This window comes from Cibotium barometz, chromosome 23, assembly GCF_041138505.1.
Source record: "Cibotium barometz isolate CiBa-2024 chromosome 23, ASM4113850v1, whole genome shotgun sequence".
Classification (NCBI taxonomy): domain Eukaryota; kingdom Viridiplantae; phylum Streptophyta; class Polypodiopsida; order Cyatheales; family Cibotiaceae; genus Cibotium; species Cibotium barometz.
The window spans coordinates 18,045,078-18,061,140 of NC_141068.1; the positions used below are offsets into that span (position 1 = coordinate 18,045,078).

General features: G+C 42.5%; 1 protein-coding gene across 1 annotated transcript in view; it reads left to right on the plus strand.

Moving 5' to 3' along the window:
• The first annotated feature begins 11,811 nt into the window (after window positions 1-11,811).
• LOC147625696 (oxysterol-binding protein-related protein 3A-like) overlaps window positions 11,812-16,063 on the plus strand; it is a 34,599-nt gene continuing 30,347 nt past the window's right edge. Inside the window, exons 1-2 of the mRNA XM_086817210.1 lie at window positions 11,812-11,951; window positions 12,040-12,167. Coding sequence (XP_086673336.1) covers window positions 12,079-12,167 — 89 coding nt within the window. The 5' untranslated portion in view covers window positions 11,812-11,951; window positions 12,040-12,078. The remainder of the gene's footprint in view (window positions 11,952-12,039; window positions 12,168-16,063) is intronic.

The following is a 16,063-nucleotide window of genomic DNA, read 5'->3' on the forward strand; positions in this document are numbered from 1 at the left end:
CATCACACACTTCATCCACTCCCACCTTTGGTGAGAGGTATCATTTGTACCTTTCTCAGATATTTCACATGTCATATCCTGTAATTAAAACCGAATTGGGTCATATAGATGTACTAGCCAGCGAGGGAAATGTTGAGGAATTAGAATGCCTAATTCGTCTATTGACCACGATTGACCCCTACTATCCCCGATAGCCCAAGTCTTTACTTTTCCACTAGATGACTATCCTCGCATAGTTACGTTCTTGAAGAGTCTATGTGGATGGGAGGACGGAGAAGATATATCTGACGATGAATGGATGGATGAGACTCATACCGAGGCTGATTTTATTTGGAGGATGCGGATAGAGGCTTAGCCTTAGGGCTATAGCCAGAACTCTACAACATCCTCTTACCTTGATCCTCAGTATTAGTGTGGTGAGACTGGTAGGTAGGTTAGTGTTTTCAAGTTGTTTCTAGTTTTGTGTCCTTAAACGAGTCCTTATTTTTTCCCATTGATGTGCCTCTCGAAGTATAGTGCTTGTTAGTTAATTGTACAGGTTGAAAAGTTTGAGGTGGGTTCGCTTTCATAGTCCTAGGACTACCGCAATGTTCATACATGAATATCTACATCAAATTACGGGCATTTCTCATCGAATCAAGGAGATCTCCAAAATACAGGTGTAATTCTTCCATGCCCACTCTCTTTCATTTTTACTGTTCAATTAATTGCATGAACTATAATGCATGACCACATGAAGCACTACTTAGTTTTTGAAGTTGCATAAGGTGTTAGTGTAAATCATTAATTGAGTTTAACCTTATTTTAGATATTCTTGGGAATGCATGATGTCTTTAGTTAACCTTGGAATATGGCTGTCTTAGGTCTAGAGTTAAAACCATCTTAATGCTTGAACAACCTGGCCGTGTGTGTTGACCTCTAAGACATAGCTTCTACCCCTTTGTCGAAAGGATGTAAGAACGCATGATAATTTGGGAGCAAAAATCCAAAGAGATAAATGAAAAATAAAAAGAAAGGCCTACAAAAAATGGCAATGTATGTGCTTTCATGTCGGCCTACAAAAAATGGCAATGTATATATGTTATGTGCTTTCATGTCGGCCTATCGCCCTATTAACACTTGGTAGGCGAGGAGTATTCCACTCCAGACTGATGCCCTAGGTTGGTAGGGGGTAGCCTTGCCTAAGGTGAGCTAGTAGATTCCTAGAGAAGGCCTTGTGGTAAACATGGCACCAGGGTCGATGCTAGTTTTGCTTTAGGGAGGTCGCCATTGTTTGTAAAAATTGTCATGTGCATAAAAGAAATAAGGGCAAAAGACTCCTATGACTCTGATGTTTCTTGTGTCCTTAGGCTCTTGGGATTAGCTTGTTCTTAGAATAAACACATTGTGGTCATCTGTTTATTTATTAAGCTTGGTAATTTTCCTTGACTTAGGACAGTTGTAGACCTTGATTAACCTTTGACACCTTGCTATCTCTTGAATTACTTTCAATAGTTTTAAACTCCTGTTAATTTTCTACGTTAGCTCCCTAATGTGACCTCTTAAACTAGGTTCCTCCCAGAGGCATATTTTGTAGTCACACCCACACGGCAACATTATGTGCCCTACCCTCTCCGGGCCACTCGTCCAGAATTAGAGGAATTACTGCCATTGGCTGGAGACGAAACATTATGGGCTAATGTCGCAAAACACACAAGGCTAGCAAACCCCCATCTCTCAGACTTGTTGGAAATTCTTGGTCACTTTCATGATCAGTTATTGTTATAGAAGATGGAGGAGGAAACATCCAGAGGTGGATACACCACCATCCACATGACTGAAGAGGCACGAGAGCTGCAGGATTTTGGAGTGCAACCTTCATGGAGAAAGGAATTTTAACAGTAATTGAATACAGTAGCATTTATATGAATGCGCCGCCAACATTACGAGTGGATCCACTCTACATACCTATCAAGAGGAGGTGGACACCGCTGGAGTTTCAAGCTGCAAAAGAAAGGGATTCTCATAAATGCTACAATTTTCCAATATTTAACCCAGCAACGTTTTTCAGTATTCAAGCACAAAGACAACAACTGCTCAATTGGATCAGAGCTTGGCGAAAAATCCCAGATCCTGCAATTGTAGCGAGTGTCAAGTTCATGAAGTTATTAGTGGTTCTCATAGACCAACCTAGAGAACCTTATGATGGCTATAAGGCTCAGCATCTACAGTTTGACATGAACCAAGGGCCATCATATAGAGGTATAATGCTATATTACCATCGTCTAAGATGTCTTCCAATTTATATGCACATAACATTTGAAGACATGATTGACGTTGGGTTCTGGAAGTCCCACTCGGCATTCCGACGCACACTCAGAAAACTTCAGTCTCGCCGCAACTTCTATCACCATGAATTCGGTGACCAGGTCTTCAGACCTCAGTAATAGGTTCTGAGGACAGAACCTACTTCAGGAAAGGGGGAATGTCAATCCCATTTGGATTAACACCATGATCCTCAATTGAGGACATTAATAAGTGTCATGTAAAGGCACTATAAAGGTTGTACATTATGAGACATTGGCCACTAGTTAGTAAGTTTTGGGCACCCAAGTGTGAATAAGGACCAATTGTATATAAGGTATTTTCTCATATAATGAAAGGACACAATCCCCTTTGTGCTATTGAGAGCTCTTCCCTTGTACTTGTGAGGGTGAGGAGTGAGAGAGAGTGTGATTGGCCTATGTGATGGTGTGAGAAACTCCACGGTGATAGTGTGGAGGTGGAGTTTGGAGTTTGGAGCATACATGCAAGCTTGGAGGCTTCAAGAGACATGAGCTCGAAGCATTGGTAAGTACCCCACGACGGTTGTGTTTCATTGCTCATCCATTAGGTGAATGTGTAGAGTTCCCTCTTGGAGGTGTGGTCAAGCATAATAGTAGAGTCCGACGACCTACCATATAGGGATACTATATATGGAAGGAGTTGTGGAACTCCATAATCATCGAGTTGTGGAACTCCATAATCATCGAGTTCATTGTGTTCAAGCGCTCTTAAGCAAGACATCCTCCATCCAGAGTCTATCTAGATCACCATCAAAGCTCCTTACCTGGAGCACACGGGTGGATAGACGCCATCAGTTTGTAATTAAGTTTTTGCAAGTACTAATATTTTTTATACTCTCCACTTCTTTCTGTAATTCAGTGCTTTGTATTATGTTAATCTATCTTTTGGTTGTGTATTCTTACGTGGTATTAGAGCATAGGCTCTAGGAAAAGCTTGTTTTTGGTAGTTTACTATTTGAAGATAAATTTGGAGAGATGGCCCAACCTACAAATAACATAGGCACTCGTGCCCGCCCTCCACCTTTTGGTGATGGGAAGTTGGATGGGACAAATTACACTCTTCGGAAGTTCAAGATTAGGTCTATTCTTGATTCATATGAGTTATGGAAAACTGTAGTAGGGGTTGATGTAAGGCTGGGTCCTACTCCAGATTCAGTAAATCCACTACAGACCATACTGCTATATCCTATTCTCACTTTGGCATGGAGTCAAAGGAATGCAGATACGCTATGAGCCATCATCACCAGCATCACAAATTTGTTGATGTGACCCAGATTCAACATACTGACACAGCTTCGAAAACATGGCAAGTTCTAAAGAACTAGTATAAAACAAGGAATTAGATAAGGATTCAAAACCTTGAGAATCAGCTTGCAATGAAAAGGTATTCTAATGGAGAAGCAGCAGAGCAGTTCAAAATAATTTGCAAGATCAGATAGTGGTGGTAGGGATCACTGAGACCAACAAAGAGCTAGCACACAGGTGAGAATGTTACCCCTAAAGTATGAGAGTTTGTGGACCTCACTGAACACGTAGGTGCACAACCCACCTCTTACTTTTGAGAAGTTCGACACAATGTTGGTGGAGGAGATGTGTTTCAAAGCCAAAGATGGTAGCGATGCAGAATTCTCCACAAATGTAAAGAAAGGCAAGGGGAAGGGCTTCAGTAACCCCAATGCTTTTGAAAAGAAGAAGAAATCTAACGCAAAGTGTTTCTACTATAACAAGTCTTGTCAGGTGGTCAAAGCATGTAGATTGAAGGAAGAAAATGAGAAGAATCGCATTTTGAAGCCTTGGAAGAAGGAGTCCGAGAACAGTGCTGAAGCGGAATTAGAGTTGGTTGTGGCAATAGAAGAAATCTGTGCAAAAGCACAAAATTTCTCACCATCTGATGGTTCTTGGATCGATCATCAACAATGGAGTATCCTAACGTATGACTAGTTAAAAGGGCTGGTATACCTCCCTCAAGCCTGTGGGGAAGTCCACCTTGGTAGTAGTTAAGAACAACGTCAAATGCCCAAACACGAATTCAGGTACCATTTCTTTTATTTTTAGCAGTGGTGATACTAAGAAATTGTCCAATATGTTTTATGTTCCAGACATCAAGAGGAATGTGCTATTTGTTTTGTGATCATAACTAACCATGACTTGAAGGTTCTCTTCAATAAGGCTGGTGCAGTCGTCAAATGCCAATGACAATGTCTAGGAAAGGAATCCATTGTACTAGTACGAGCTGTTGGCTTTTATAGCTTGAGCTGATGTGGGACAAGAAAGCTATACCATGAGATATTTCGGCACCTAAGCTTTGTAGTCTTGAAAGAGATGCAAAGGTATGGGATTGTGGCATGTCTACCAGCATTTTCAAAGATGTTAGATATGTGTGAAGCTTGTATGATTGGAAAGAAGGACAATAGGCATTATGAATTTCCACAAGAAAGCAAGAATTGTGCAAAGGCTTCTGTATAGCTTGTACATAAATCCTCTATGGTAAAATACCAACCATTACATTGGGTGGTTCTTCCTACTTCTTGTTCCTCATCGATGACTTTAGTAGGAAGATGTGGGTGTCTTTTCTTCGGGATAAGGTTGAAGCTTTTAGAAAGTTTAAAGTATGGTATAACTTAGAGAATGAGATAGGAAAGAGGCTTGAAGAAGTTTCAAAGAGATTGAGGAGGAGAATTCACATTAAGTGAGAAGGAGAACAAGATTAAGAGAGATTTGACAGTTGCTCACACATCCTAACAAAATGGTGTTGTAAAGTGCAACAATCACACAATGGTGGAGATGGCTTGGAGTATGCTCAAAGGAAAAGCATTACATAATTCTTTTTAGACTAAGGCAATTAATATAATTATTTTTAGGCTGAGGCAGTTAACAAGAGTTACACAAAGGAGTGAAGGGAATGACTTAGTTAAGAAACCCTAAGTTGCATATTTCATGGCATTTGGGTGTGATTGGTTTGTGCATGTTCTAGACTCATCCAAAACCAAAGTAATATTCCAAGAGTAAAAAGTGTATCTTCTTGGGGTACAGTATGGAGTCAGAGTGTAAGATTGACTATATGACCCTGAGGCGAAGAAGATGATTATGAGCGGTGATATGGTGTTTAAGGAACAACCTCATCATCAGAAAGCAACAGGTGGAGGAGAGGGCTCCATCCACACTATCCTTCAACTAAGAAGTAGCCCAGAAGCAAACACAACCTCATCAAAAAGCAACAGGTGGAGGAGAGGGCTCCATCCACACTATCCTTCAACAGGTGGAGGAGAGGGCTCCATCCACACTATCCTTCAACTAAGAAGTAGCCCAGAAGCAAACACAACCACACCAGTGATAGTACCAACTCCACAAGAGGTGGATTCATCAGATGATGAAGAAGAGAAGCCTATAACACCTCGTAAGGGGCTATATCTGAAATGGATGAAGCAGCTCTTGGATGAGAAAGCTTTGCTAGCAATCACATAAGAGCTAGCAGCTATTCGCAGATCCAAGAGAATAGAGGAGCAGAAGAGGGCCTCTGCTCACATTGTCAATATGGCCTTGATGGTGGCTGAGATAATGAAAGTACAAGAGCCAGCCAACTTGGATGAAGCATTAGTAGATCCAAACTAGAAGGGGGCCATGGAGTTAGATTTTGACTTAGTTTTTAGTAACCACACTAAGATCTTGTGGATCATCGGCGAAACGGAAGATTGGCACCAAGTGGGTTTGGAAGGCCAAGTACAAGTCTAATGGTATATTGGATAAGTATAAGAAGGCAAGGCTCATGGCGAAGGGTTTTGCATAGGTCAAAGGGTTTGAGTTTCAGAAGATATTCACCCCCACAGCTAGAGTGACCACTATTCTTACAGTACTTGCCTTGGTCGCTTATGGGAAGTGGCTAGTATTGCAAATGAATGTGAAGTTAGCTTTCCTGAATGGCCATCTCAAAAAGGAGGAGGTTTATGTGGCACAACCACTAAAAGGTTTGATCCAGAAAACAAAGTGTGTAAACTCTGAAAGGCATCGTACGGGATGAAACGGGCCCCTTGAGCATGGTACTAGTGGATAGATGCTTTCTTTGTGAGTATTATTTGGGGATAGAGGTCTGATAAGAGGGAGGCCTCTGATGGAATCTTCATTTCTTAGCAAAAGTATGCAAGAGAAATTCTAAAAGAATTTGGCATGGCTAAGTGCAAGTCAGTGGTTACACCCATGGACGTTGATGCAAGTCAGTGGTTATACCCATGGAGGTTGATGTAAAGCTTTCTATTAAAGATGCTTCTACACTTGTGGATATGGAGTACATGAAGTCGATGGGGAGTTTGATCTTCCTTTGTAATACATGACTTGACATTAGCTTTGTAGTTAGTGTTCTTAGCAGGTTCTCAAAATAGCCCAGAGAGAACCATTAAAAGGTAGGTATGCGAGTGTTGAAATACATCAAAGGTACCATTGGGTATGGCATCACTTACAAATCGGGCAATTCCTTGACTAGATTTTGTAACTTAGATTAGGCAAGAGATTGTGATAGTAGGAAATGAGTTTCTGGTTACTTTTTTCTTATTGGGTTTGGAATTATATCCTGGATTAGCAAGAAGTATCCTATAATGGCACTTTCTTCTATAGAGGATGAGTAGAAGGCAGCATGCTTTGATTCATGTGAAGTAGTCTGGTTGAGGAGGATCTTGAGAGACATGGGTGCCAAGAATTCAATGCTTCATACTCACATGAAGCACATTACGATTCACTATCATTATGTGTATGAGCTTATTATGGATGGAGACTACTGCCTGATGATAGAGAATTGTGTGGATATCTTCACAAAGGCTCTTGAGAGGGATTTACTGGAGTGCCATCTTCATCGACTTGGCATTGGGCCAAAGAGGTAGTTCACATACCTGTGGCCATTGAGAGGGGTGTTGGAAAAGCATTGGCATTGGATAACAAGCCAAAGACACACTATTCTTGGGTTTATGAGAAGTTTATACTTCATAGTGCATATATCCTATCGGCGGGGATACATGTGGTCATGGGTAGGGTCTAACAACCAACCTACCATATGGGGGTACTATATATGGGAGGAGTTGTGAAACTCCATAATCATCAAGTTCATTGTGTTCAAGCACTCTTGTAAGCAAGGCATCCCCTCCGTTGAGAGTTTATTTAGATCATCAAAGCTCCTTACTTGGAGCACACAAGGGGGCAAATGCCATCACTTAATAATCGAGATTTTACAAGCAATAATATTTCACTTCAGTGCTTTGTATTGTGTTAGTCTAGCTTTTGCTATGTTGTGTATTATTACATAATTATGGTTACAAAATGCCTTGCAATAAACCTCACTATTTGCCTTATTATTGAAATTCAAGGGTTTTCCGGGGGCGTGCTTTAGATGTGGAGGCTTTGGCCACATAGCCAAGAACTGTGGATTGCATAAAAAAGTGGAGACAAGCAGAGAGGGAAAGAAGGAGGAGGCTCAGGTGGGGGGAGTAAGGTTGGGACCAATGATAGACATGTTGATAAAGAAGATAAGGGGAAGGGAAAGAAGGAGGAGGGCTCAGGTGGGGGGAGTAAGGTTGGGACCAATGATAGACATGTTGATAAAGAAGATAAGGGGAAGGGGAAGATGGTCATGGAGGGAGGGGAATCTAAGAGGAACAAGGGTGGAGTAAGGTAAAAGGTAAATCTAAAAGGGGAAGTAGTCTTAGGTAGGTTAAAGGAGAGGCTAGGAAAAATCATACTAAAATCAAGGGAAAGGGGGGGGGGGGGGGGGGGCAAACCCCTAGAAGGGTCGACTCCATCCATTTAGTCTACTAAGAGGAGAGGATAGTGAAATGTCTTCCATGGGGAGGTTTGTTCGCATAATATATTCAACACTCTCCTTCCATTGTTCAATGTAGGACACATTGATATAGAGCATTTGGGTAATTAAAGGAATGTGGAAAATAAGCTCACACATGTTACAAATAAGCACGTTCTTCAGCCCACAGATTAGTCTATTAATGATGCAAATGTGGATGATGCAGTTGTTGATGAGGAAAGAAGGGAAATTGAGGAATTAAAAAGTATGCCAAAATGGCTGATGCAAACACTACGTAACAATAAATTGGCCACTCCTTTGCCTAATAGAACACATGCAAGTTCTCATCATGCATCTTATGTTGATGAAGATTATGCTCTTATTCCCAATTTATGTGATGAAGAGGACCCTGTCTCCTTTGATGAAGCAAAGGAATCTGAAAATTGGATTAGTGATATGCAATCTGAGTATGATTTGATGCTAAAAAATTATACATGGGATTCAGTAGACTTGCCTCTTGCAAGAAGGCCATTGGTACGAAATGGGTTTACAAGCTCAAACTTAGAGCGGATGGTAGTGTGTGAGCAACACAAATCTAGGCTTGTTGCAAAGGGTTATACACAAGAGAAAGGCATTGACTATGGTGAAACCTTTGTCGTATGACTACCATGCAAAGTATCATTGCATTTGCAGCACATAAATGTTGGAATGTATATCTGTTGGATATCAAAACAGCTTTCTTGAATGGAGATTTGTATGAGGAGATCTATGTATCTCAGCCTCGTAGTTTTGTTTAGAAAAATCAGGAATCAAAGTTATGAAAATTGAAGAAAGCTTTATATGGTCTTAAGTAGGCTCTTAGAGCATGGTACGTAAAGATACATGCATACTTGGTTGCATAGGGTTTTTGCAACAACCCAACTAACAGTACCCTCTATATGAAGAGGACTATGGATGTTTTATTGGTCATCGTGTTATACGTTGATGACATGCTATGCTTACATGCCCTAATGATGATCATATTTTAGCTTTTATAATTGATTTAGAGAAGTCTTTTAAGATGTCTGATCTTGGACCGTTGCATTATTATTTGGGCATTAAGTTTTGGCAGCATAATGATGCCATTGTTATGCTGTAGAGGAAATACATATGTGCATTGTTATAGAGGTTCAATCTTGAAGACTGTAAATCTATGTGCATTGTTGCAGAGGTTCAATCTTGAAGACTATAAACCTATGGCTACACCTATGGAGCCAGGTTTACGACCAAATCTTGAAGATGTAGGTGACCTTGTATCTAGAAACTGTTGGATGCCTTATCTTTTTGTGTAACACTAGGCTTGAAATTCAGTATGTGGTCTCAATATTGAGTAGATTTATGCATAGCCCAGGCACAAAGCATTGGCAGTCTGTCAAACGAGTATCCATTACCTAAAGGGCACCAAGCACTTTGGGTTATTTTATCCCAAGTGGGGTAAATCATAGTTGCATGCATTTATAGTCTTAGATTGGGTTGGATGTTATGACACATGAGTGTCCAACGACTGGTTTTTTCTTTCACCTTGGTGATTCATGTATATATGGCTCAGCAAGAAGCAACCCTTACTGGCCAATTCTAGCTGTGAAGCTGAGTACAAGGCATCATTTATAGCTACAATTGAGTGTGTTTGGCTCAAGCACCTTATTGTTTTGGGTATTAGTGAGTCCTCAACCACTACCATCTTCATCACTGACAATTAGAGTGCTATGGTAGTTGCAAGGAATCTAGTTTTTCACGCTCACACAAAGCACATTGAGGTGTCAGGGATAGATGCTTTGCAGGGAAAATGAGCTTGGCTTATTTGCGAACACATGATAACTTGGCTTATTTGCGAACACATGATAACTTGGCAGGTTTGTTCTTGAAGGCTCTCCCACGAGAGAAGTTTGAAGAATTTTGTAAAGCTTTAAACTTACTTCCCTTTGGGGACTAGTCTAGGATCCCTATCACACTCCAAAAATCCTAGCGCATCTTTGTATTTCTAATGCCACTTACCCCATGTTCACATCATCACTCCAAGGGGGATTTGTAGCCATATTTGGTAGTGATCTGTGTGAACATATTAGGACCAGCCAGCGCATTTTTCCTCTCTTTAGGAGGATTTTTCCCCCGTGCTAGTATACACCCATCTTGGGGTATACTTATCATCTTTGTATAACACACATTCATTATCTATCTATCATCTCATTGTGTGCTCCCTTGAGCTTCTCCATTGTGTGCTCCCTTGAGCTTCTCCATTGTGTGTGTGCATTCTTACAACACTATTTCCAACAATATACACAAATCCAGGATTATTAGTCTGATTGAGAAGGATAGTTTTAACATGGAAAGATGGGGGTGTGAAGTTATAAAGAAGGAACAAATCATCAAACATTTGGGGTGCCTTTTGGAGTTGGAGTGATTAAGAAGGAGGTAACCAATTGGCCAATCGAAAGGTTTCTTGGCAAGATGAAGAAATGGGAAGGGATCAGAGTACCTTTTTATGATAGGATGGCCATTGCTAACACAATCCTTAATGCCTACATTATGTTTCTTTGTCTTGTGATAGAATTTAGAAAGTGTCATTGGAAAAGGATCATGGCCCCAGTCAAGGATTTCATTTGGAAAAATTGTAACGATGGCAAGAAGGTATCTGCCTTGCTGGCATGGGATAAAGTGAGCTTGCCTAAATGTCATCAACATGAGGGGATTTGGACCAAGATGATCAGAGAGGTGATTGAAGAGTCTGAGGTTCAGATTAAAGGCTAGATTGGAAGGATAAGTTGATGTCCTATGCTCCCTTGAAAATTGTGAATTCCCATTTTTGCAAGTTCCTATGTCTGAATTGGAAAGAAATAATAGGCTTGATAAAGTGGGATGGACATACTAGAGCATCAGGGAACTCCTTCTTCAGTCTGGGCATTTTATGGCTCACAGATTCAACCCTCCCTTGGCTCCGCTTAAATAACTGAGGACTAAGGAGATTGGGGGATTGTTGGGACTGCTCCCAAGGTGGGCTGGAAAGATTTAAATTAGATTAGGGGGGAGTTTGGGATACTGCAGAGGGATCTTCATGTTATAAGCAGTGTATTGGAGGAGGTTGAGAAGGGCTAGGTTTGTACTGCCTTCAATGACGCTTGTTGGCGAAATGATTGGACTTGGTTCAAGGGAGCTAAATTAGATAAGGTATCTACCAAGGCATTGTATGAGGAGATGATCAAGAGTGAGATTAATGTGACGTACTGCAACAAAATTTTGAAAGTAAGGTGGTTTTTGAACACTTGGATGAAGAGATGGAGACTAATATGGGAAATGGATGTTCCAGTGAAAGACCAAACCTTTAGACCAAGAAGCAACTTGTGGGTTTTGAAAACCTAGGCCAAATGGAAGACTATACTTCAACCACTACCATTTGCTGAAGGGTAATTTAGTGGAAGCAGTGCTCACGTAACCCGGTTTATAGTATAATTTTCTTGGCTAAAATTCATAAATCCCAGTTAGAATTTAACATTGTCTTTAATTTTAAAAAATTAAATATATATATTTTAGTTATAAATCCCGATATTTGTATAGTTTCTAGTGATTTTTTAAGTCTAAATCTCGATTAAGTCTAACCATTGCCTTTAATTTTAAAGGTTCAAAAACAAAACGTTTTTTTTCGAGGATTGGTTGGAAGTCGTCTATATAGGTGAGTCAATCCTACGCATGGGCGGCGTACTACTCAAAGTCCACACTTCAAGAAGATTCACGAACACGGGAAAAAACGCGGAGATCACATTCATAAGAAGCGAGCCTTTCTACACAGCAACACGACATGCGTAGAGCCTGTGAGACCTGCCCCCTCAGCCAAGTCTTTTATTATCACCTTTTTCTTTGATCTGCTGTGAAGCTGTTTTGTCGACCTTCGATTCGCAGATTGTGCCTTCGTAGGTAGAGAGCAAAGGCCTAGTAGCTATGAGTGGTCGCAATGGCGGTGGTTTCTTGGCAGCCATCACTTCGGGCTTTTCGAGCCTTGGAAACGCTATGCACAAGTCGGTGAACAGGTATTGCAGGAATTGCATTGCGTTTGTGTCTCTCTCTCTCTCTCTCTCTCACACACACACACACACACACACACACACACACAATATATATCATGTACGTATGTATGACTATATTATGTATACATGTATTTGTGTTTGTCTATATATGTATGAGAGAGCGCGAGAGAGAGAGAGATTTTTAGTTGGAGGAGGTAAACTATGACCTAAGTGCAACTACAAAGTATATATATATTTTTTTCCCGGAAACAAGATCCCTCTAAAAAATAGTCTCAAAGGCTAGATACAAACTCGCCTTATGTATAGGGCACGGATCAAAGAACAAAACAAGTCTCTAGCTACCACAATCTGTGAGAAAAGGACCAGGTCGCCAGAGCCTCAGGAAGGCTTCCGGACGCTTTTGCATACAGTCATAACCACCCGAAAGCTTTGCTCACTATCCGTGGAGGGTATGAATGATGTCGAACCAGATGCTCCTGATAGACTCCATAGGCGGAGTGTTGGTGCCTTAGATGGCTTCGCTGCATCGAGCTCTCTAGATGTGCCATGTGGCAATGCTACTGTAAATCTCTCATCTCTGGCTTGAACCAGGAATCCAGTGATCAGTAGATGGGGTGGGGACTGGCACTATCGAGATGCGAAGGTGAGAGATTTGAATGGCTAGCCCTCCCACCTTCCTCCTCATAAGCCATGACCACCTCAGCCTCTGTGGCCCACGTGACAGCACCCATGTAATAGTATGGGAGAGGCTTTGTCCATGGTGGAGATGCGGAGAATCCGCTGCCAAAGTTGCTGAGCCTTTAGGCAAACCTAGAGGCAATGTCATTGAGACTCTTGGGGATGGCCACATCTCGGACATAGTGCTGGTTGACCGCGTCGATGGCCAACCATGTGCCAACCACCAAACTTCGATGGGCCAGCAACCCAAAAAGAGGGTGATCTTCTGAGGTCGAAAACTGTCCCAGAGCCTCTTTCAAAAATCTGATCCCTATTAGTAACACCCACTGAGTGTGCTCAATTTTATACATGAATTCCACGTTGATGAGCTTGTCTAGCTCTTCTTTAACCAGAGAGAAAGCGCGGTGAGAGGCCTTGAGACTGCTAGTGTCCTGTTGCTGTGCCGGGGTGCCCTTGACCTCAGGCATTTGGATCCTATGGCCTAGTTGTGCGGTGTATGCGAAGAATGGGGTACTTGGAGTCTCCTCCCTATCTGCAGGATCACACCAAGTTCACTCCCCTCGGTCCCATTGGAGGTGTGTGATGGGTCGGCTCTGAAAAATCTATAAACGCCAAAGTCTCTCCCTGGCCACCTTGGCTAGAGGCGGGTCTATGTGCCACTCATGTGCATGGAATCCGATCACTGTCACCCTTTGTAATGTGCGTCCCATGAAGTCCTCCAAGAGGGACCTAGTCTCGCTAATCTGCCACGAGGTCCGATCAAAAAAGTGATTAATGCGGAGCTCTCATCCACGCCATGAACTGCCAAGAGAATATCATGCCTGGTGAACACTCCTAGCCACGGTGGGGGAAGAGGGTCTAGGGTTGGGGTTAGCCACTTTGGAGGAATGTTAGAGTCGATGTTGAGGCTGAGTCTGTCTCTACTCCGGATCCCAGCAGGCCTCTCTCTTGAGCCACTGGGGGAAGTTGTTTTAATGCAATCCAATCTCCAAGAGACCTAGCAGGTCCCGTGCTCAAAGCTCCCCAAGATACATGAGGCCAAGCCCCTAGCATGTGACCGCTAGGTAAACGGATCAGGGGGTTCCAATTTAGGGGCTGCCAAAGATGCTCCTCAAAGGCTACCGAAACAGACTGTTGGAGGGCCGGTTTGAGGTGATCCCAAGCTCGTAATAGGTTGGCTGCAAATCTGTCCTCAAAAGCTGGGCTAAAGCGACATGCCCGCATCTCCATGAAGATCCATCTAGTGCTTTGCGGCCAAGGGCTCCCAAGCTCGGGATATGGGCTGAAATCCTGGCCTGGAGGAAATCTTCCATGGCTCGCTCCCTGGAAGAAGTACTCTAATAATTAACTTACCCAACAGGGCCCAGCTTTGAATGACGAGGTTGATGATGCCGAGGCCCCCTCTGTGGAATGGCTGTATGATCACTCTCCAGGCCACCTTGGCTGGGGTAGGCCTTCCATTACTGCCAGCCGAGAGAAAATTGCAGATCAACTACTGAACCTAACCGATTCAAGCCCGATAGAAGGCCCAACAAGAAGTAATATACCACATGGTGGCAAGAAGAACCTAGTTCGCCACCACCACTGAAGGAAAGCCTCGTTGAACTTCGGTATAGAAGCTTCTTTCGATCTGAAGAAGAGGGGCTAACTATTGTTCTGGGGAGATATTGATGCCTACTCGGATCCAAGATAAGGGATTGGAGTGCCCCTTGAGATCCACTGGAAACCCTCAACTGGATGCCAAGTCGGGGGCGGGTGTAGAGCCAACCCAAAATCCACACAACTTGTGCCAGTTGTGCGCTCCTAATGCGCGATAGAAGATCTCCGGATAAGTATGGTGCTATGACATCTATGAACTTAGAGTCTAGTACCTCCTCTTGAGTATGGATGGGGAGATGCAATCCCTGGAGCCCAATCTCTTGAGCTAAGAGAAAACTGCTCATGGCCTTGACGACAAGTAGAAAGAGATAGGTACAAAGCATAGATTTTGAGAGGTCTCAGGTTGGTTATGCAACATTCCTTCCCCATGCGACAAGTTAGGTGTTGGAAGTTCAAAGCATAGACAATGGTGATGCAACGTTCTACAAATTATATATAAATTTTGGAGCCTTGTAAACATGCAGCAAGGTCCTTTGCATAGTAGTCCACATTTCATAGGTGTTCAATCTTGATTGCTGAGTCATTGCCAGATGCTTTGAAAGCAAGGAGTAGTGGGATATATGTCTAAAGGGCCCAAGTGGAAGTTGAGAAACTATTCATTTATCTATACTTATTGATTTTTAAAGGAAAATTTGAAGTGTAAGTGTCCATTTTGAGAAACATTTATTTATTATTTATGATTTTTCAAGGGAAATTTGAAGTGTAAGTGTCCATTTTTGAGAAATATTTATTTATTATTTATTGATTTTTCAACGGAAATTTGAACTGCAAGTGTCCATTTACTTGCCTTGTGAGCTGAAAGAGAGAGCCATGAGACCAATAATGACACATGATTGACTTTTAGAAATGGTCACACAAAACAAGTTTCATAGGTGTTTTATAGGTTTTGTAGAATTACGAGAGGTTTCTTAAAGGTTTCATTAGGGGCGAGGTGTAAAGTCTCCTTCTTGAGGAATCACCCGAGATTAGCATGTAGCAAGGGACATGTAGACATAGCCATAGATGCATGATTAGGTAACCGTATTTTAGACTCATTTCATATAGAAGGGGCCAACCCCAAGGCAGCCCCAATGTGGGCTAGCCTTGCAAGTGGTAGCCAAACCCTCGCCATACACCTAGGGCAGTCGGCTGGCCCTTTTGTGGACTTAGGTGATAGTCGGCCAAGCCAAACTGGGTCGGCCAGGCCAGACAACCAGTTGGCCAACAGCCCACCGACCAGCCAACAGTCTGACCACAAGCCGACAAGGGGCAACAGCAACCTCCTCAAGCAGCCGACCAACAGCAGCCGTCGACAGAGAGCAGTTTCAACTGACTGGGCATTTAATGCTAGTCGTGAGAATTCCTGCAGGCCGACAGCCTCCTCAGGCAGCCGACCAGTACACTGAAGCCATATAAATACATGTGCCTCAGTCCCACACAATACATTCAGGTAATTCAGCAAAGTGCAGAAGCATAACAGCATCCAATCGACTCCAGGTAACAAGGAAGCTCCTCTTCACATTCAGCCAGCATATGTGCAGTCCTCTAACCCTAGGCCTGTTGGGACATAAGAGTCTTGGTGG